This window comes from Sus scrofa, chromosome 9 (assembly GCF_054392235.1).
Source record: "Sus scrofa isolate SSC_HxYL_T2T_F1_AM1 chromosome 9, Sscrofa_HxYL_maternal_Yorkshire_Landrace_v2.0, whole genome shotgun sequence".
NCBI classification, from domain to species: domain Eukaryota; kingdom Metazoa; phylum Chordata; class Mammalia; order Artiodactyla; family Suidae; genus Sus; species Sus scrofa.
The window spans coordinates 36,443,871-36,466,475 of record NC_139391.1 but is presented as its reverse complement, the minus strand read 5'-3'; the positions used below and the strand labels follow the sequence as shown (position 1 = coordinate 36,466,475).

Here is a 22,605-nt window from a genome sequence, read left to right as displayed (position 1 = left end):
AGGAGACACCACAGAAACATGTTTCCAGGATTCTTTAAGGACAGGAAAGATAGGGAAGAAAAGAAACAGAACTATAGGAAATACCTTTTACGATAGTCAGAGGGAGGGAGACTAGGTCCAAGGAGGGGTCAGCCGGTCCTCCCCAGTTAACAAAGGTCATTGCTTTTCAGGTGGCATAACCTCGATTCACCTCAGGTGCTGATTTTAGATAAGGAACCGTAAGAACCTGAACCGCCTCTTGGGTGTCTCCTCACCCTACGCAGAAGCCCCACTGCCAAGACGAAGAGGAAAAGGGCATTTCTCCTCCAACTCCTGGCTCCGGAGGTGCCAGGTTGTATCCGCAGATGTAGTCGGCCCCGGGGGCTGCGCGGCTCATGATTGGCCGAAGCAGGAGCCGCCAGCCGAGGGGCGCGGGGACGCGAGCGAGCGCGGGCGCAGGGCGAGCCGGCCGAGCCGAGCCCACACCGGCGGCGGAGGCGCCGCCTCCCGTCTTCCGGACCCGGCACTTTGAGGGGTTCCGGGCGCCGGAGACGCGGGGCTCCCATGGAGGCCGCCTCGCCGGCGGGACCCAGCGCCCCGCGGCCGCCCGCGCAGGCAGCGGAGGGCGCGCCCATCAGCCTGCTCCGCAGGGTCCGGGGCGCGCTTTTCACCTGGTGAGTGGGGGCCTCTTCACCTGGTGAGCTGGGAGAGGGGGGCGGAGGGTGGGGGCGGCGGGAGCACCCGGGCTTGCACGTGGCGGGCTGCACGGACTCGGGAGCTGGTGCTGGCGGCTCAACATGTGCGTCAGGGACGTCGTTCTTTACCAAGCGCTCGGCGCCCCTCCCTTGTCTCCTCTTAGAAACCCCGGGAACGTATTTCACAGGATTTGAGGTGAATTCACTTTGTTGGTATTGTCAGGTCGGTCCCAGGTGGCCTCCCAGCGGGGAAGGCCCGCGGATGCTGTGTACGCTTGCTAGATGGGCGAGCTTCCCTTCCTGGGCCGGCGCCCGCGTTCCTCCGCTGCCGAGCGCGTTAGGCTGGGCTGGTGAGCCTCCACTAGCAGTTGAGTTCACCCAAGTGAGAAATCTGGTTTGAGTTTTGTGGTGCCGCCAGAGGTGGTCCACAGCCTGCCTCCTTCCCCAGGCTGAGCGAGGCGGCATAGCCACCTTCGGAGCCGGGGTCCAGGGAAGCCTGCTCACGTTGTCACGGTGCTCTGTGGGAAACAGAAATGTGCTCAGGGGGTTGGCAGCGACTCAGGGATGGGGAAAGTATTTCTTTGGTTACTGGACAACTTGCATCCTGGAGAGACAGATAACTCAGGACCTGAGTAATGAAAACCAACGTTTATTGAGCATTCATTGTATCAAGTACCGTGCTTAGCAGTTTATATGGGTAATATCATGTAATCCTTAGCACTTTATGAGATGGCACTATTGTTAATCCTACTTTGCAGATGAAGAAACAAAGAAGGCTAAGCAATTTCCCCAAGGCCATGCAGTGACCTGTACAGGGTGATGCCTGCCAGCCCCAGTCTAAACTGACCTTAACTACTCCTTGGTCACTGGCACCTCATGAAACAGGCATTTGTGGGTTTATTTATTTATTTATTTATTAACGAAGCGAATTTTCCCTTAAAAGTTATGAAAACTGTCTTAAAAAGCCATATCATTTTCAAATAGATCAATAACTGTATGTATTTTTATCATGTAAGTTAAGTATAGTTTTAAACAGCAGGGGAAAGTTGGCCAAAAATTATCTTGTATTATCCAGCTATATGCAGTATTTCTGATAAATTTAACCATAAATTCTCAGCTGGGAGGCAGTGTAGTGTAATGACTAAGGGTACAGATTCTGGATTCAAATCATAATTGTTTCACTTAGCAGCTGGGTGACCTTTGGGCAACTCGCTTAACTTCTCTGTGCCTCAGTTTTCTTACTTGTAGAATGAGTATAATAAGAGTGGGTACCTTGTAGGGCTATTGTGAGGATTAAGTGGCTGACTGCACAGGTGTTCATGGTACTACTCTGTGGGGGTTAGTTCACACCCCTTGTCAGCTCTCCATTCCCGGGTGATTGGAGGATGTGGTGTTACTCCAGGCGAGGACAGCAGAGCTGATAATGGGGCAGATGATATGGCAGGTCAGTTTAGCAAGGATTAGTAACAATTTTTTTTTTTTTCTCCTAATGTACTAATATTATCAAAGTCTGATATGTTTTACCAGGAATACCAGTCAGGATTATCTAATAGCTTCCTAGATATGAGATTTTTCTGTGTCTGGACACACTTTTTGTGTACCTCCCTAATGGATTTTCACTTTCTTCCTGTGTGATAGCTATTTATGGGCATCTTACATTCCTGATGAAGTCTTTAACAGCAGGAATCGAGTCTTTTAAATTTTTGTATTTCCCACCACCCCATAAATGAATGAATGAATGAATGAGGGATGACAAATGTTCTTGAGGCTTCCTTTCTATTCTGCCATACTCTGTACACTCTACCCTTCATTGATCTTTATTCTGAGGGTCTTGGGCTGGAGCTTTTTTTTTTTGGTTGGCAGAGCTCTTTTGTTCATCAAGGTTTTTAGCCCTTCTTTTGGCAACCGTCCAGACATGAATTTTTTTTTTTTTTGCAGTTTCTCCTTGTCTGACGTAGCAATCAAAAAAAAAAAAAAATGCAGTTTACTAGATATCCAGTACTCCTTATATTCAGTATTTTAAACTCTTAGTATTAAAATTCATCCCTTAAATTTGAGTTTCATTGTATGAATTCCTAATGATGGCCGGGGAACCACAAGGGGTTGAGAGAGGTTGGTGAGGAGATAGATGTGTTATCATCTGTGTGGACGGAAGATAAAGAGATAGTTTGTGACCACACAGCTGTTTTCCACACCTTTTACCAAAAGGGGGCAATAATAGCTCTTTTAGGAAGTGTGTACTAAACAACAGGGGAAAGTTTAGGGCCTTGAGCTGGTTCTGTGTTCATTATGAGAAGGACATATTCTAGGTAACCCCAGCTCCTGAGTATATCCTTAGCAGTGGGCCTCAGTAGTGGACAGGTTACTTTGCTCTATGATAAGAATATCAGGTCACTCATTCAGTAAAGTTCTACTGAGGACCTACTGCATGCCAGGCATTTGTTATAACTAGCACTCTAGGTTTCCAAGTGGAGTCTGCTTGTAATTTTGGCTTTTGTCATTTATTGCTATCAACTTAAATGGCAAATGCTATGATAGGAGGATATGGATTTCCAGGAATACTTGAGAGGATATTTAAATAACTGTATGTTTACCATCTAGCAATTTACATTCTAACATATACTCTAATGCAAATATGAAAAAATTATGTTTCTTGTAATGACTATTGAGTTTATATCTCTAGCAAAAATTACTAATTATTCTTTCCCATATTCTTTTCCCATCAAATAGATGGTAAGCTCTTTGAGGGTATAGATTTTAACCCCCCTTTTTTTGGTAGCACAGTGCAGGACATGTGTTCATTTAGTCATTCTTTCATGTGACAAACCTTGAGCATCTGTGGTGCTCTAGGTTTCTATACTAGTCTCTGGGCTGTAAAGATGAATAGGATGTAGTTCCTGTTCCCAAGAGAGCTCATCATTAGATGATGGTAAGAAGTTATGATAAGTGCTGTACAGATGAGCACAAAAATACAGATGGCAAGAGGCCAGAGGTGAAGTCCACCAGGGTGAGGTAGGGTTGGGGAGCTCGACAGAGAAGGTGATTGGGAATTTGAAGCATGAATGAATTTTCCAGGTGGACTAGGTGAGGAAGGACAGTTCAGGCACAGAGGTGCCAGAGTGTTTTGCTCAAGGAACTGCAAGTAGCTTGGTGTGAGGAGGGCACGGTTTTGAGGAGCAATGAACAGTAGCAGATGGTCAGTGTACTTCTTGTTACGGTCTAGTAAAGGGCCTAGCCCTTCGGTTTTTTTTTTTCTTTTTGTTTGGTTTCTTCATTTCAAAGGTTAAGGTCCAGAAACTTCTGAAAGAGTCATTTAGTGATGTTTAGCCTTCATCTGTTCATTCAGTAGACATCTGTTGAGCACTTAGTGTGTGTGCAACACAATCCTAAGTTGGTATATAGCCCTGCTGAAGGGTATTGTTTTGTTGTGTTATTTAAGCCAAGATGTAAGTTGAAGGACCTTTTGTGGCCTTTGCAAGTGGGGGATTAGGGAACTCTGGATCCCACCGGTCTCCAAAATATCTCCCCCCCTTCCCTCTTTAATTTGTAAGATTATTTAATTAACATCTGCCTGTTCTACTAGACTTTAGGAGGTGAGGAATCCAATCTACTTTTGGTCACTATTGTATTCTCTGCCAAGCGTGGTGCCTACCTTGCAAATAAATACACAGTTAATATTGGATGATTAACTAAATGAATCCTTAATTCCAAATAGAAATTTTATAATCACATCTCTTTTTAAAAAAATTTCTACGAGTTCCTGTTGTGGCTCACTGGGTTAGGAACCCAACATAATCTCTTTGAGGATGTGGGTTTGATTCCTGGCCTCACTTAGTGGGTTAAGGATCCGGTGTTACTGCAGCTGTGGCATAATTCACAGATGTGGCATGGATCTGGTGGCATAAGCCTGAAGCTGTGACTGTGGCATAGGCCTGAAGCTCTGATTTGACCCTGTAGCCTGGGGACTTCTGTATGCTGCAGGTGCGGCCATAAAACAAAAAAATAAATTTTTGTTCAGCACTATATGTTTATTATCCAGTCATGTTTTGTTTATCTAGTCCAGTGTTTCTCAGTCTCAGCCTTAGTGCCATTCTGGGTCAATAATTCTTTGCTTTGGGGGCTGGCCTGTAAACTGCAGGGTGTGGCAGCATCCCTGACCTCCAGCCTCTAGAGGCCAGGAGGGCACCCCCCCACCTCTGAGTTGTGACAGGCAAAAATCTTTTCAGACTTTGTTGAATGTCTCCTGAGGAACAATATCACCTCTGGGTGAGAAGCACTGGCCTAGTGCACGGTTTCTAGCTACCTGCTGCAGAGTATATGTGTTTCCACGGTCCTCCAGGGATGGACACTCAGTTTCTGACTCGCAGCCATGGACAACACTGTCACCTCGTGTAGTGGGGAAGAGCCAATGGCCTGGCTGGGATCCAAGTCTCCCCAGGGGACTTTAAGTAGGAGGGAGGGGATGAATCCCAGAACAGGGAACCTGTGGGCATTACAGAACGAGTGTTGATTGCTGTTGGTTGGTGCCCCTCCATTAGGCTATTCTGTGACCATGGCTTTGTCATCAGCTGCTCTGGAAGAAGGAAGCGGCAGTCTCTCTAGGTTGCGGCCTTAGGAGCTTGGAGAGGGTAGGTGAAGGAACTGTTCCTGGCTGATCCTTTGCAGGAGCTTCTCAATACTGCAGGGAGTTGTTAAAGGGACTGGCAGTACTGCATTGCAAGGGAGTGGTCAGGGTGGACTTTAAAAGCCTTCCATTTGGCCTCTGGCTGTTCTCTGCTCCAGAGTATGGTGCCCTCCCTCCCCCTGACCCGTTCTGGACAACTCTGAGTTATTCTTCCTTATCTGTGCTCTTTTCTTCAGGTTGGTTCGGAGGAATATGAGATGGCCACCTGTGCTTATATTTTTCCCATTTTGACAGCAAGGATCCACCTCCCCCTCCAATCCCTATTGTCACGACTTCAGGCCTTCATCATTACTTGGAGTCTTGTTGTAGCTTCCATTCATGCCTCCACCTACCCCAGTCATCTCATTACAAAGGAACCAGATTGAGCCAAGTAAAACTAAAGGGTATCGGTATCTGCCATCAAGTGAGAATTTACCCCCTATCAAGGCATAATATTAACATTTCAACAGTCCTTATAAAAAGATTTTTTAGTACCTTTGAGAGCAGATAAATAACTTGCTTGAGGGCACATGGCTGGTAAGAGGCAGGGTAGAGATAGTTTCATTTGATTCCAAACCAGACCACTATACTGTCTCAGAAATCTCACTGCACCATGATCAGGCTGCAACCTTTTGTCTTCCTCCCATCACCTGTGCCAGTGATTTGCAAACTGCTGGAGCTCTTGGGTTTCCTGGAGGTTCCTCAGGGTCCTTTATGGGGGCAAGTTGGGAAATCCCCCTCCCCCCTCAGCCCTTGGTAACTACCATTCTACTTTCTGTCTCTACAAATTTGATTGTTCTCCTGCGCCACAGTGGGGAACTCCCTCAACTCACTCTTAAAGTATTAAAATTTACTTTTAAATTCAGGAATTGCTGTTTTGACTCAGTAGTAACGAATCCAACTAGTATCCATGAGGATGCAGGTTCCATTCCTGGCCTTGCTCAGTGGGCACTGTGGTGATCTGCAGTGTAGGTCACAGCTGCGGCTCAGATCCCACGTTGCTGTAGGCCGGCAGCTGCAGCTCTGATTTGACCCTAGCCTGGGAATTTCCGTATGTTGCAGCTGCAGCCCTGAAAAGACAAAAAAAAAAACAAAACTAAGTGGTGCTGTTCATGTAATGGATTAGTTACTTCTGTTAGTTAATTTATTCATAATTTTGTGCAACAGTTCTTCAACATCTAATTGGTTTGTATCAAACAACTTTCTAGGGTAGGCCTACTCATTGAATTATTTAGTGGGTCCATTTGCAAATAATCCTGGATATTTTACCAGGAAAAAAAAATCCCATTATTTAGAAGTCTTTATGGTACATTTAAAATTTATATATGAGGCTACTTGCCTAGTAAACATAGTGCATTTAACATACCTTTTCTTCATGACTCAGGATCATCATTATGAATTTTATTCTGCTGCGTGGTAGTAATATGCTCAGGGCCATTTAATTTTTTGTCTTATTTTTTCTGACTTTTTTTTCACAGTTATCACATGTGATTTTTTTCTGTTACTGAGCATATCTCTAAAAGCCTACGTTCTTTCTAAATTATGACTGCTAACCTATTAACACTATAAAAACCAGGTAACCCAGTTTCTTCGAATTGCTTGTAGGTAAAGTATAAATAGGCCCTGTTTAAAGATTTAAATGTTTTTTTAAAAAAAATGCAAAATGAAAAAAGTATATTAATGTATTTTCTTTTGAGGGTATTGTCAAGGAATAAAATGCTGTTCATTGAAATTAAATGCTTTTCAAATCTGAAAAAAATGTTTTTCATTTTAATAAGTTATAAAAACTTTAATTCTACAGATTTGGGGGACTTTTTTGATGGTTACAGGGGTCTTTTTTTAAATTTTTTTATTTTTAAAAATTTTACTGAATTATAGCTGATCTACAATGTTGTGATAATTTTGCTATAAAACAAAGTTTCAGCTATGCATGTACACATCTCCCTTCCTTTTCAGATTCTTTTCACATGTAGGTTATCACAGACTTATTGGGCCAAGTCCTCTGTGCAGTTCCCCATTCCATATACCACAGTGTGCATATGCCAATCCCATACAGGAATCTCTGTTAATTAAAGTCATCAAATAAAGTGATATGTCCCAAAACTTGGTTGTTTATGTTAATGATGCAGAGAAAGATTCCATGAAAAACCACATTTGTGTTCCAAACATCTCTCTAGTCATTCCTCGGAAACCAGAGTATTTAAAGAATGTACTGACTCAGTTTCTTCAACTGAGTGCTTAGGCTAGTAATAACTGTGCTGTGTGATTTAGAGCTTCTCAAAATAATTGCGAAACAGGGTATTTAGAAGAATATTTAAGCTTTTTTTTTTTTTTTGTCTTTTGCCTTTTCTTGGGCCACTCCCGCGGCATATGGAGGTTCCCAGGCTAGGGGTCCAGTCAGAGCTGTAGCCGCTGGCCTACACCACAGCCACAGCAATGCCAGATCTGCCGTGTCTGCAACCTACACCACAGCTCACGGCAACGCCGGATCCTCAACCCACTGAGCAAGGCCAGGGATCGAACCCGCAACCCTATGGTTCCTTGTTGGATTCGTCAACCACTGAGCCACGACAGGAACTCCGAGTATTTAAGCTTTTCATTGTGGTATCAAACCAGAGATAAAAATAATAATAAAAGCCAGTCTTCGTTGAGTAAATTTTACTTAAAGTACCTCAAACACCCTCACTATTCCAGGACCTCGTGGATTAACTCCTGTAACCCTTACAGTAATACTCTTAAGTATCATACTGTTGTTGCTGGCTCCATTCCCCATTGGACACTTTTGGAAGCTGAGGATCTGAGAGGTTAAGTCTTTTTTCCCAACAGGATTAGTCACAGAGTAGTAAGGAAAGCAGCCAGGTTTCGTCTCCTCCCCCAAATCAGCCTGGCGCAGAGCCTGTGCTCCTAACCACTTTAGTGACCCTGCCTCCTGTGAGCTGGGCAGAGAACAGAAAAAACAGGCCTTGGACAGTTTCCCCCCTGGGGTTTTTGTTCTCAGCCGTTGTATCCCCAGGGCTGCCAGAGAGTATATAAAGTCACAGGTTGAGAATAATGCTTTTCCCGGAGCATCATTTATTTTTTAGATTCCAGTTGCATGGAAGTGGATTAATCATAATCCCTGGCTCATGGCACTCTTTCATTGTTGGCCCATGAATGGTTAGTTTTTTAATGCAATAAATTCCCATATACCCGCCACCAGCCCTAAAACTGGAATTGTGGTGGTAATCTTCATCTACCTAGTGGTCATCCCCTCTTCTAGCTCCCTTCTTGCCCAGCTAGAGATAACCATCATCCTGAATTCTCCTTTCACCAATCCCTTGCTCTCTCTCTCTTTTCTTTTTATGGCCACACCTGTGGCATACAGGTCAGGGTTGAATCGAGCTGCAGCTGCAGACTTACACTGCAGCCGTGGCAACACTGGATCTGAGCCATTTCTGAAACCATTACAGCTTGAAGCAACGCTGAATCCTTGCTTAACCCACTGAGCCAGGCCAGGATTTGAACTGGCACCCTCACAGTGACAATGTTGCTTCCTTGACCTGCTGAGCCACAATGGAAACTCCTCCTTTCTCTCACTATTATACATAATTTTGTACTTGTATGTATTTCTAAAAAGTATTTACTATTCTCTCACTTTTATACATAATTTTGTACTTGTGTGTATTTCTAAAAAGTATTTACTATTATTGTCTTTTTTTTTTATTTTTTAAAAGATATATCATGCTCTGTATAATCTGTTCGAATTTATTTACCCCTCCTATATCAGGTTGCTAAGATTCATCTATGTTGTTGTCTGATGCTGCAAAATATTCCCTTTGGCTCTATATAATATTTCCTGTGAATATACCACACTCCATTCGTTCATTCTGTTGATGAGCATTTAGCCTTCTTTCTAAGTTTTTGCCATAGTGAACATGACTTCTAGGAACTTTCTTCTACATGTCACCTATTGATCACATGTAAGAGCTTCTTAAATACACACACATGCACACATCATACACCTAGGAGAAGAATTGCTGGATTATAGGGTATGCGATTGTTCGACTTCATAACTCAATGCCAAACTTTTTCCAAAGTAATTGTATCAATTTATACTCCCATCAGCTGAGTATGAGAAATCCTATGAAACAAATATTCTTTTTAACACTTGATACTATCAGATTTAAAAATTTTTGACAGTTGAATGTAAAAGAATCTCTCTTAATTTGCATCTCCCTGATCACTAATGAAGTTGTGTCTCTGTATATTCCTTGGCCTTGTTTCTACTTTTGAAATACCCGTATTACCTGTGAAATACCCATCTTTTTCCATTACTTTTATGTTAAATGGTGTCTTTATACACAGTGCTGTTTACATGGATTTTAAAAATACTATCTGAGAGTTGAAAAAAATGGGGCTTTTATGAGGTTCCCCACGAATGCTCATTGACTTCTTGCCTGATAGTGGTGGTTCAGTTGAAAAGGTTGTGAGCAGCTGAGAGTTGGCAGGTGTAGATTAGGAGCAAATGAATCAGATTAAGGAGGGGAGTGAGTTTTTCTCGTTTGAGGCCTGTGGAGTGTTGAAAGGTTAACGTGACTCACAGGAAATCTCTCTTACGCCGCCGCCGCCGTTTCCCTTCCAGGCCAGGTCCCCAGGAACTTTCTAATTCAAACCTAGAGTCCTGTTTTCTTTTGGTGCCTCTTTGGTGTTTAAATAGTATATTAGTTTGATTGTTAGCAGAGAAACCAGCTTACCACTGTCGGAGGTGAAAAAGGATTTATGACTTCACAGAATTCAGGGAGGGTTAAAGGGCCAGACCGCAAGAGCAGAGAAGGGGCTGGAGCCAGGAACCCAAACCACAGTGGGATTCTCTCTGCCTGTCTCTTTATCTGTGCTTTACCGTCGCTATCGATTTCATTCTTCTAACTGCAGACCAGTTGATTGTCTTTGGTTGAGAATTAGATTTTACAGTTTAAACCACACGAAACAGACAAAAACCCCCAAAGAAACAGACCAAACAAACAAAACCGTCAAGTTTCGAAATCTGTATTTTTGTTTCTGTAATCCACAAGGGATGTACTTTTAGATTTTCCAAATGGTTGGGGAAAAAAAAAAAGTTCTTCAGAATTTCCTATTTGGCCTCAGCCTCAGTAGGCAGGCAGTATTAGGGATTTACAATTTTATGGGCTGTGGTTTCTTGGCTGCGGATTGAGAACAGGGTTAGTCTGTTTTCTTGGTGCCTTTGCCAGACTGGGTGGGGTAGAGGGAAGGCTGTGCATCCGTCACAGGGCTGTAAACTCTAGCCATCTAGACTCTTGAAACAGCAGCACAACCTTACCCAGTGCTAATCCCCTCCTTCTCACTCTCCCCACCCCCCATCTCTGCACCTAACTTGTCGGCCCTCCTCGAGCTCCTGTTCCTGACCTTGGGATCGCGTTCCCCTTGGTGCCTCTCTTAGAACTTGCACACAGGAGCCCGGGGAGAGGGAGGATCCTGGAGGTGGAGGCCACATCCTCTAAGTGTTGCCCGCAGTTCGTGCTGCATCCCCCACCGGGGGGTGGGACTCAAGTTCCTCTGACCTGTGTCCAAAGAGAATAAGTGGGTTGAGGATGTGTTTCATACCAAGCAAAAATTGGAGGACAGAAGAAGGATATTATAAACAGATTAAAAAAATTTTTTTTTGTTTGCTTTTTATGGCTGCACCCATGGCATGTGGAGGTTCCCAGGCTAGGGTTCGAATCGATGCTACACCACAGTTCAGGATTCGTTTCTGCTGTGCCATGACGGGAACTCCACAAACAAATTTTATGTCCTCTTATTAGAGTACCACTTATTAAAATAATTATAGAACATATAATCAAATGGGTGTGTTAATGCCCAGTTGCAGGGTAATTTGTATCAATTGATCTCCCTTGCATGTTTTCATAATCCTTAATATTATATATTTTATTTTTTATTCTTATCCAGGAGTGCATAGAATGGGAAAAACACAGACAACTAATTTTCTGACCTTAGGCAAGTTACTTAACTTCTCTGAAGAGCTCAAATGCAGTTTCTCATCTGTTCAGTTGTACTCATAATCTCTTTCTCTAAAGAGTTTTTGTGAGATTTAAATGAAACAACATATATAAGCACTTAGTATGGAATCTGGCACAAAGTTATTTTAAATAAGCCACCACAGTTTTGTTAGGATAATAAAGGTTTTTTCGAGTCCCTAATAGATGCAGGTAGTATCCCTACCTATCCTCAAGTTTGTTACACTGGTCAACTAGGTCCAAAAATATTAAATGGAAAATTCCAGAAACAGTTCACAAGTTCTAAATCAGTGCACTCTGAGTAGTGTGATGAAATCCTGTGCACCTGCTCCATCCTGCCTGCCATGTGACTCCTCCCTTTGTCCCTCCTATTACTTGTGTAGTAGCCGTCTTGGTTATGATATCCACAGTGTCTATTTTCATGTCACCCTTATTTTACTTAAAAATGGCCCCACATGCAAGAACAGTGATGCTGGCAATTCAGAAAACCAGATAAGCCATAGTGTGTTTCCTTTAATTGAAAAGGTATAATGTAAATAAAATTGTCTGTTGAGGTTGTTAAGACCATCTGTGAAATTGTGAAAAAGGGAAAAAAACATGTGCTAGTGTTGTTGTATCTGAAACTGCAAAAGCTATGGCCACAGTGTGTGAGAAGTGCTTAGTTAAGATGGAAAAGGCATTAAATTTTTTGTTTGTCTTTTGTCTTTTTAGGGCCGCACCTGCGGCATAAGGAGGTTCCCATGCTAGGGGTCAAAACAGAGCTGTAGTCACAGCTATACATACCATAGCCACAGCAACGCTTGATCCGAGACGTGTCTGCGACCTACACCATAGCTCCTGGCAACGCCGGATCCTTAACGCACTGAGTGAGGCCAGGGATTGAATCTGTGTCCTCATGGATGCTAGTCAGGTTTGTTTCCACTGAGCCACGATAGGAACTCCAAGGCATTAAATTTATACCATAAGATATTTTGAAAGAGACCACATTCATGTAACTTTTATGCAATTTATTGTTATAATTGTCATATTCTATTATAGTTACTCTTGTTATTCTTTTACTGTGCCTCATTTATAAATTATACTTTATCATGGGTAGGTATGTATAGGAAAAAATAGTATACGTAGAGTTCAGTACTATCTGCATTTCAGACTGCCACTTGATAAAGGAGAGGGGGCTATTGTGCATCCAATATAACAGTGATTATGCTTGGACTGCTCTCTAGGTTCTGCCATTTACGATCTGTGTGATATTGGGCAAGTTATTTAAGCACTGTCTTGTCCTTCAGTTTCTTTATCTATAAATAGCAATGAAAATAGTACCTGATAGGATTGTTGGGAGGTTTAAATGAATTAGGACAATGAAATTGTTAGAACATTACTTGGTACATAGTTTGCCAAGTGTTAGATATTGTTATTATTATTATTACTGTAAGCAATAACAATAGTAATGACAACAGTAATAGTAATGGTAACAATAGTAACAACAATAATAGTAACAGTACTAGATAGTGTGTGGAAAGGTATATAAGGAGGAAGTGCAAAAATATCCATTATACAGTTTCTGCATTTGTAATCTGGTAAAGCAAATACAACAGACATGGAAACACTACAGACAGAAGGTAGAAAATGGGGAGGAGGATACAGTGCAAATGCTGTAGGAATTAAGAGGTCTTTATTCTGGAACTGGGCAACCTTCTTACTCTCTTTCTTCCCACAGTTATTTCATTTTCTTAGCATCATGGAATGGAAAGAACACAGTCTTTAGAATCTTTTTTGGTTTTCATTTTTCACTTAATTTTTTATTTTTAATTGCACCCATGGCATGTGCAGATTTCTGGGCTAGGGATCAAACCTGAGACACAGGAGTGACAATGCTGAATCCTTAAACACTAGCCCACCAGGGAACTCCCGGCTTTAGAATCTTAGATTTTAATCTAGTGTTACTATTTATTTGCTGTATGAACTTGGTTAAAAGACTTTGAACTTTGGCAAAATGATACATATGTTTTAGGGTTGTATGAAAATCCAGTAAGTTAATATATATAAAAGCTCAGTACAGTGACTGGCACCTGTCTCCCTTTTATTGTATAAAGGGTGAGTATTAAATGTTTTCCCTGAATTCTTGACTATCTAAGAGCCATGCAGAACATAATATATAAGAAAAATCACTGTTGTTGGTTTGCATAAAATTAGTTCCATAGTTTCTGGCCTGATGGCATGGTTTCATTTTCTTCCTAGCAAATGAAAAAAGTGTTTTAATCTAGCATGGCTCCTAATCCGTTTCGTCTGCAGTTATTTAATAGGCTTTTTATTTGATGTGATTATCTTGTGCCAAGACCATTTATTGGGATGAATGTAACTAGTTAAATAACATTATGATTCAAGTATTGTTTTAAAGTGTCATACACAACCAAGTTGACTTGGTATATTTTCTATTGCTTTCATAATAAATTATCACAAATTTAGTGACTGAAAACAACACAGGTTTATTATCTTACAGTTCCACAGGGCAGAAATCTGACACAGGTCTCACTGGGCTAAAAGCCCTGTGTCAGCAGGGCTGTGTTCTTTTCTGGAAGCTTTTAGGCAGAGTAGGTTTCCTTGCCTTTTTCAGTTTCTAGCGGATACCTGCATTCCTAGGCTTTTGGCCTATTCTCCCCTCTTCAAAGCCAGCAACCTTGCCTCTGACTCTTCTTCAGTAGTTAGAGCTACCTCAGCCACAGCTGGGAATGTTCTTCCCTTTAAGGATTCATTTCAAGATACTTAACCATAATCACATCTGCAAGGTCCCTTTTGCCATGCCTAAGGAAAAAAACCTGCATTTTCCTCAACTCAATACTTCTGACAGCAGATATGTGTGGGGGCTAGTTTTCTCACATCAATCACTTCTCCAGCTCTGCAGACATGTATCAGGTGTCCTACAATTTAGTGATATCACTGCTTGGAGTTAGCACATACCCCACAGGTTAAGGTCTGAGTCCCACAAGATTTACCCTCCCCATCTCCCCATTTCAGACCCCAGTCAAGAGTCCCAGGTTGTCACCTTGTGCACCAGTTATAAATCCGAGGTTCCCATGACCTTCTTGGGTTTGGTAATTTGCTAGAGTGGCTCCCAGAACTCAAGAAAAGTTTGCTGTTAAGATTGCCAGTTTATCATAAAAAGATACAGCTCAGGAACCGCCAGATAGCAGAGATGCATAGAGCGAGCCATGGAGGAGGGGCCTTGGAGCTTCCCAGCACCTCAGTGTGGTCACTGACCTGGAAGATCTCTGAAACCCTTGGTTAGGGTTTTTATCAATGCTTTTTTATGTAGGCACAAGTGATGAACTCATTGGTCATCAGTGATTAACTCAGCCTCCAGCCTTTTCACCTCCTTGGGGGTGAACCTGAAAGTTCTAGCCTTCTAATTGATGGCTAGGTGCCCTGGCAACCAGCCCCCATTGAAGCTTTCTGAAAGTCATGTTATTAATGTAAACTCTGGTGTGGTTGAAAAGGGCCTGTTATTAATAACAAAAGATGATTCTTTCACCTTTATCACTGGAGCTATTTCAGGAACTGGGGACCAAAAAAAAAAAGAAAAAAAAAAAAAGGTGGTGCTTATCATTTAGGAATTTACAAGAGTTTTAGGATCTGGCCAGGAACCAAGACTAAAATATGTATTTGTTATATCTAAATGTCGCACCATTTATAAGGTGACCTATTCACACATACTAGGGTGTGGACATTTTGAGGGAGACATTATTCTGCCTGCTGCATTTGATGATAGAGTCCCAAATTATTTCCAATTAAAAAAAACAGCTTCAGAGCCCAAAGACCACCGGAATGTGGTAAAAATGTAAGTAAAGGTTCATAAAATGTCAAGGAAATCTTTTCTCAATTCATCTAACCCACACCTTTTGCACATAGTCAGTGTTTGAAATGATCAGCCAAGAATTGCCAGAGTCTTTTCAAGTGTGCTGCAGGTTTGAAAGAGACATGGCGGCTGCTAATTTCTTTGGATGAGCTGCATCTCTAAGCTCCAGTCATGCTGGAGAATTCACAATACCATTCCTTCTGATAAGGACTATAAGCAGATAGGGTAGGGAGTCGCTAGAGAGGGAGACTAGCCATGGCTTTCTTGACAAAAGAGAAGCCATTTTAGGCCTAAGCCATTTTGGGATCTAAGCCAGGCCACAGTGCCCTTTAACAGGTCTCAGTAATTAGTGATCTCAAGGGAACAAAAGAACAAGCAGCAGTTATTAGGCAAGAGAAGTAACAATAGCAAAGAATAAGTCAGTTATAAAGAATTCCAGTTTTTTTTTTTTTTTTTAATGCAACATCAGTTTTACTTACACATTTGGGGAGGAAAAAATAAACAATTTAAAGAGTGTTGCTTTTATCTTAAACATGGCTCTGTCGAGGAAAAACCTTACATAAATGATTGATATACGACAACATTTCAAACAAATTTTGGCTTGTAGTTAGAGCTGTTTTGCTAATCTAACATCCATGAGGACACAGGTTCGATCCCTGGCCTCGATCAGTGGGTTAAGGATCCGGCTTTGCTGCAATCTGCGGTGTAGGTTGCAGATGCAGCTTGGATCCTGCATTGCTGTGGCTGTGGCTGTGGCTTGCAGCTGTAGCTCCTATTCGACCCCTAGCCTGGGAACTTCCATATGCCAAAGGTGTGGCCCTGCCAAAAAAAAAAAAAAAAAAAAGATTGCAATTTGGCCCAAAGTCACTGAACAAACAGGTGTTTATTTAGAAGACTCAGAATCCTATGGGACGGCTTAGAGTTTGAGAGCTAGGTTGATAGATTTGAATGACCTTGAAGGGGCCATTTCAACCCAAGAGTTTGTAGCAGTCATGCCTACCCTGCACAGTCATTCAACACACATTTATTTGTGTGTGTGTGTGTTTTAAAAAAGGGCCTCACCCATGACATATGGAGGTTCCCAGGCTAGGGGTTCAATCATAGCTGTAGCTGTGGCCTACAGCACAGACACAGCAACATGGGATCTGAGCCACGTCTGCAACCCACACCACAGCTCACGGCAACACCGCGTCCTTAACCCACTGAACAAGGCCAGGGATCAAATCTGTGTACTCGTGAATACTAGTCAGATTCGTTTCCTCTGAGCCATGATGGGAACTCCCTGGTTTTTGTTTTTTAAATTTTATGGGAGTATGGTTGACTTACAATGTTGTGTTAGTTTCATATGTACAGTAAAATAAATTAGTTATACATTTACATATATCCATTCTTTCTCAGATTCTTTTTCCCACATAGGTTATTAAAGAATATTGAGTGGATTTCCCTGTGCTATACAGTGGGTCCTTGTTAGCTATCTCTTTTCCATATAGTAGTTATGTACATGTTAATCCCAAACTCCTAATTTGTCCCTCCCCCACAAAGACTCCCAGTTCTATTTCGATGGTAAAGATTAGCCTGAAGCACATTCTTGGGCTGTTTTGCAAAACTGAAATTCCCCTCCAGCCCTCAACCACCAGATCAACTGGAACCTAAGGAATGATGATGTTGACCCTTTCTCTCTCTCTTTTTTTGGGGGGTGGGGGGCTGTACCCATGGAATATGGAATTTACCAGGCCAGGGATCGAACCTGAGCCACAGCAGTGAAACACTGAATTCTTAACTGCTAGGCCACCAGGGAATTCCACATTAACCTTTTCTGACCCTCAAGATTGCAGTCAACTAAAGCTTGGATTCTGTCAGTCTTTGTCCCAATTCTATGCTGAATTCTTTGCTCAACCCCTTCATGACGCACATACCCTTAGCTTAAAAATTCCCCAGTTTTGCTGCTGGGGAGGCACTGCTTTGGGAAAGATACTTGGTGTTCTCCTTACTTACTGCAGGTAGTAAATCCTTCGTTTGTTCACCCTTTGGCTTGGCTGTGTCTCTTGGTTCAACACCCACTAAGAAGTGAACCCAGTTTTTGGGTAATAGGAGAGCCGTTCCTATTCCTTTTCTCTTTTAACTTGTACAACTTCATTCTTTGCGTGAGATGAAATATCACTTCACGAGGAAAGCTATGTGTGAAATTTCAGATTAGGTTAGGTCCCATCCCCCTTGTTTCTCTTTCTTTTCCTCTTTTGGCTGTACTCGCAGCATATGGAAGTTCCTGAGCCAGGGATTGAATCCAAGCCCCAGCTGTGACCTGTGCTGCAGCTGCGGCAGCACTGGATCCTTTAATGCACTGCGCTGACCTGGGATCAAACCTGAACCTCCACAGTGACCTGAGCCACTGAAGTTGGATTCTTAACCCACAGCAGGAACTGCACCAATTGTTTCCTTACTGTTTTTCTTCACTGCTGTATAGTGAATTTCATGAAGGCAAGGTCTCTTTCTGTTATTTTTCTATATTCCCAGAGCCTGATGCAGTGTCAAGACCTAAAAAAATATTTACTGAATTGAAAAGAGACCATTAATTAAGAAGGTGGTAATAAAGGGCCCCATGGGTTGTTGCAATTGTCTGCCAGGTTGCACTGCTTCCACTAAGGAGTCTCTAGGTAGGAGTGGTGTACTCCTGGAAAGGCTATCCTGCTCCTGAAAAGACACAGGTATAAACTATTTTTGATCATCCCTGAGATAGATCCACTCCCTGGGACAGGTTGCAGATTTCCAGGCTGTATGTGAGATTACCTTCAAATACCTCAAGTGGCTATTTTCTCTCTCTACACCTCTCTGTCTGTGTGAGGGTATGTGTGTATATTTGCTTAACTCTAATTTCCTAGAGGACTTGATATCGGTTGCCTTTTATTGATTGTGGGATGATATTGTGATGATTGAAGTTGCCAGAGGAGTTCCTGTTGTGCCTCAGTGGTAATGAACCTGACTGGTGTCCATGAAGACTCGGGTTCAATCCCTGGCCTCACTCAGTGGGGTAAGGATTTGGTGTTGCCATGAGCTGTGGTGTAGGTCGCAGACAGGGCTGGGACCTAGCATTGCTGTGGCTGTGGTGTAGGCTGGCAGCTACAGCTCCGATTTGACCCCTAGCCTGGGAACTTCCTTATGCTGAGGGTGCAGCCCTAAAAAGACAAAAAAAAAAAAAAAAAAAAAGTTGCCAGGTATTGTGGAAGGTTGTAAACTTCAGTTGTGTGGACAGTGTTTATTAAACTGATTGGCATTTGTTAGGATATATTTGCACACAACATTCTAAGTAAAATGTAAAATAATTATATATAATTCTATAATGGCTGTTTTAATTCCATGCAAACCAAGTCTGCAATTATTTTGGAATATTTTATCTATTATAAAATATATGGGAAAATATAATTTGAAGTCATATTCAATGATCAGATAAGAAGTTGGGCATTTATAGAAAGAGAAAATTATCTAATTTGTATTTTTGTAGCTATATCCATTTTCATCAGATGTTAGGTTAAGGAGAAAAAACGAAGAGATGGCTCCTCTACTTTGAAGTTATTTTAACAGGATCATGTAGGCAGAAACAGTGGGCTGGCAGAAGCAGTCTCCTTAGTGCTGGGGGTTTGTATTTTGTACCTAATATGCCACTTTTGAGCAGTATCAATTAGGTGACCCATTCCAGTTCTCACCCTCAGGTTCTTTGTCTGAAATTCCACAGCACTGTCAAATGGATCAAAAATCAAATAAGAGAGGGTATAGAGAAGTTTTTGTAAATTGTGAGGCACTATAAAAAACAAAGTCAGGTGTTTTGATAGGGTCCATTAGCATGAACGTAATAAATAAATAATACTTGATGATGATGGATGCCCCATTGGCGAGTCCAGGGAACTTTAAGTCAGCAGTTTGGAAACCTTGAATGTCAACTGAGATTTGCTGGTCAAAAGGAGGTTGGGGGAGTAACAAAAGACAGAAGATGGTCTGTGAAACCAAAGTAGCTCAACGATTCAGAATAAGGAGTCAAAGAAGTCTTTTAATGTTACTCTGCATGTTCTCTTCTGGTCCCTTCACTTTCCAGGTATTTAAAAAAAGAACATAGATTCTTTCTTTTCTTTTTCTTTTTTTTTTGTCTTTTTAGGCAGTACCCATGGCATATGGAGGTCCCCAGGCTGGGGGTTGAATCAGAGCTGGAGACGCCAGCCTACACCACAGACACAGCAACACCAGATCTGAGCCGCATTTGCAAACTACATCACAGCTCATGGTGACACCAGATCCTTAACCCACTGAGCAAGGACAGGGATTGAACCTGTGTCCTCATGGATGCTAGTCAGATTCATTTCCACTGAGCCACAATGGGGAATCCAGAAAGAACACAGATTCTTAAAAATAGATTTCTCATTGTTAGAAAACTCGGTATGTGCAAAAATAACAAAAGCCCTATCATTCCACCCAAATTCTCCATTAATTTTAAGGCTCAATCAGACAGTTTAGTCCATTGGCCACTCTTGTCATTGATTCTAACCCCTTCCACTAGTATCCTGTGGCTCGAGGCCCTTCCTTGTTTCTGCATAGTCAGAATAAAATGAGGCAGTTCCAGGAACTAGGAGAGCTGTGAAGGCCAGAGGTTGAAGTTCATTTTGGTTGAAAATATCCTGAGTTACTACCGAAGTGACTGTAATACAGTAAGTCACCAAATCCAGTAAGTCACTGAAGGGAGTGTAATCCAGTGAGTTACTTGCTGGATCTAGACCCACACTGAGCTTGCTCACTTGTAAACCTCTGTCCTATTGCCTCAACAGTACTGCAAAACTGGCTAACTTCCCCCCGCCCTTCTAGTCGAAGAAGTTCAAAAACACATACATTGAAAATAAGCAGAGAAGAATGTTTTGCTAATTTCAAAGTGTCCTATTCCATTATTCTGTATAAACATCATAAATACAAGAAAATATAATGGGTGTTATAATTTACGGAGCCATCTTTGGACAAGTTTGATTCATTACTGCATTAAATAACAGGCTGTGGTTTTGGCAAAACTTTGTGAACATGATTTGAGCATTGCAGATAAGAAAGTTGATATCTGAATCTCTGGATTCTTGTTCCATGGTGGAATTTTCCACTTCTGTATATCCGGAACATCTTGGTTGTTCATTTGGGTGTGATCAGGCTCTAGACAAAGTGGCTCTTGCTGTTCAGACTTATATTTATACTTGAAAATAAATATATTCATTTATAATGAGAATTGTCACTGTTAAATTTGACAGCTGGTTTAAGATCATCCAAATGAAAAATCTACTTAGCAATGACAAGATCTAATGTTTGGTGAATCTAGAACAAGGACAAAAGAAAGTGCATGTCTGCCCTACTTCATGACATCCTTTCTTCTTTTGCTATCTGACTTCCAGGTAGTTAAGAGTGACTAGTTAATGGACTCTTGCTGCCATATAGGACTAGAGAAACTGTAATAACTTGGCAAGTTTCCTTTTTCTAGAATTTATATTGCCCAGCAGAGCAGACCACTATTACTTTGTCCCATTTCAGTATGCACTGCAACTTATTTTATATTTTCATTTCGGAGTTGAATGCTTTCTGGTGGTATTTGGGTTGACGCATCTCCAAGATACACTGTAGAATGATTTCTTTTTGTTGCCCATAAGTAGTTTCCCTTTGCTGCTGATAGGGTAATAGAGGCTTCAGAAAGGCTTCTTTTTGTGGCATTTTTTACCTTTGCAGCAATTCAGCCAGCCCATATTGATTCACATACTGGGTAAAGAAAGATGAACAGGACATCGTTGCTGCTTTTTAGAAGCCTACAAACTATCTGGGGAACCAAACACATACTAAGTAAAATACAGTGTGAGGCATTTTATTAGATCAGCAATCTGTAAGGTTTCCCTTTCATGACTTCTCTGCCAGGAATTAATATATTTTGAAACTCCCCTAAATTGCATTTGTTAAGTAAATAATGAATTTCTTTCTTCCTCTCTCTTTTAACTAATCAGACACTAATGCTTCTGATTAGCAAGAGAAAATGAGTGTTACCACACTTGTTTGGTATAATTAAAACTGAAAGTAAATGTGATTTTTAAAATTACAGTATAGTTGATAAAATATGGCACAAATGTAATGTTTGGTTTGTCTGAACAGCCTTATCATGGGTAAATGTAGGGTTTGTGTTAGGCTTAAAAAAACAAAGAAACAATTTATGGGAACATTTAAATAAAAGTATAGACTATTGCCTACTGTGATTGTACATATCACTCAGTTTCAATAATTATCAACTCATCTTATTTCATTTATACTTCTCTACTTCACCTCTCCTGGATTATCTTAAAGTAAATTTCAAGCATCATATAATATCATGCATACATTTTCAGTATTAATCTCTACAAGATAAGGACTTAAGAAATATAGTCATAATACCATTATTCCACCCCCAAATTAACAGTAATTCCTTACTGTCGTATATCTAGTCCATGTTCAAATTTCTATAATTGTAATTTTTTAAACAGTTTGTTAAAATCAAGATGTACATAAGGCCTATGCATCTCAATAGGTTGTTATATGTACATCTCTTTCTTCTAGAGGTTTCTTCTTTCTCTTGCTCTTTTTTTTTCTTGCAGTTTATTTTTGACGAAACAGTTTATTTACCATGAAGAGTTTTCCACATTCTGGGTTTTGCTGTTTGTACTTTCCAGTGGGTTTGCAAGAAATACTTCTCGGAATAGTGTTTTTAAATGCATAAAATAAAATACATAGGATTATAATGGAAACCAGTTACATCTATTTATGTATTCAACTATTAAAAATACACTGTAATGTTAATGCATGTGCTTCTTTTCTTTTTAGAAATATATTTTATTTATTAATTTTGTCTTTTTAGGGCTGCACCTGCAGCATATGGAGGTTCCCAGGGGTCAGATCGAAGCTGTAGCCACCGGCCTATGCCACAGCTACAGCAACGCCAGATCCGAGCCAAGTCTGGGACCTACGCCACAGCTCACCGCAGTGCCAGATCTTTAGCCCACTGAGCAAGGCCAGGGATTGAACCTGCGTCCTCATGGTTACTAATCAGATTCGTTAACCACTGAGCCACTACGGGAACTCTTGCTTCTTTCCTTTAAAAGAACCCCAAAACCCCACATTAAATAACAAGATCTCATAATGGGTTTTACTATGATTTTGAAGTGGTGATATTATTTTGAAATTCCAGCAACTGTTGTCATATGATATGAAAATACTGTCGGTTCTTTGGCAGCAAAGTCATAGGTACTCCTAATGCTGATGTTCTCTTCAGTTGTTAACCACATTAACAATTGAGGGGAATGTTAAAATTTAGTTAAATGTGGAGTTCCCATTGTGGCTCAGTGGGTTAAGGACTGAGGATATGGA

At 41.4% G+C, this 22,605-nt stretch overlaps 1 protein-coding gene across 10 annotated transcripts in view; it reads left to right on the top strand.

Annotated features, from left to right (window-relative positions):
• Positions 1 to 504: 504 nt before the first annotated feature.
• SLC35F2 (solute carrier family 35 member F2) overlaps positions 505 to 22,605 on the top strand; it is a 98,518-nt gene continuing 76,417 nt past the window's right edge. For 7 of the 10 annotated variants that reach the window (XR_014815172.1, XR_002335623.2, XR_014815173.1 and 4 more), the window contains exon 1: positions 505 to 653. Coding sequence is in view for 2 of the 10 variants with exons in the window: in XM_013979350.3 (XP_013834804.2) it covers positions 544 to 653 (110 nt within the window). In the remaining 8 variants the exon portion in view is untranslated. Of the gene's footprint in view, positions 654 to 698; positions 871 to 22,605 lie in introns of those variants that run through there. The other 3 variants (XR_014815175.1, XM_084975945.1, XM_084975944.1) reach the window with 2 other exon arrangements.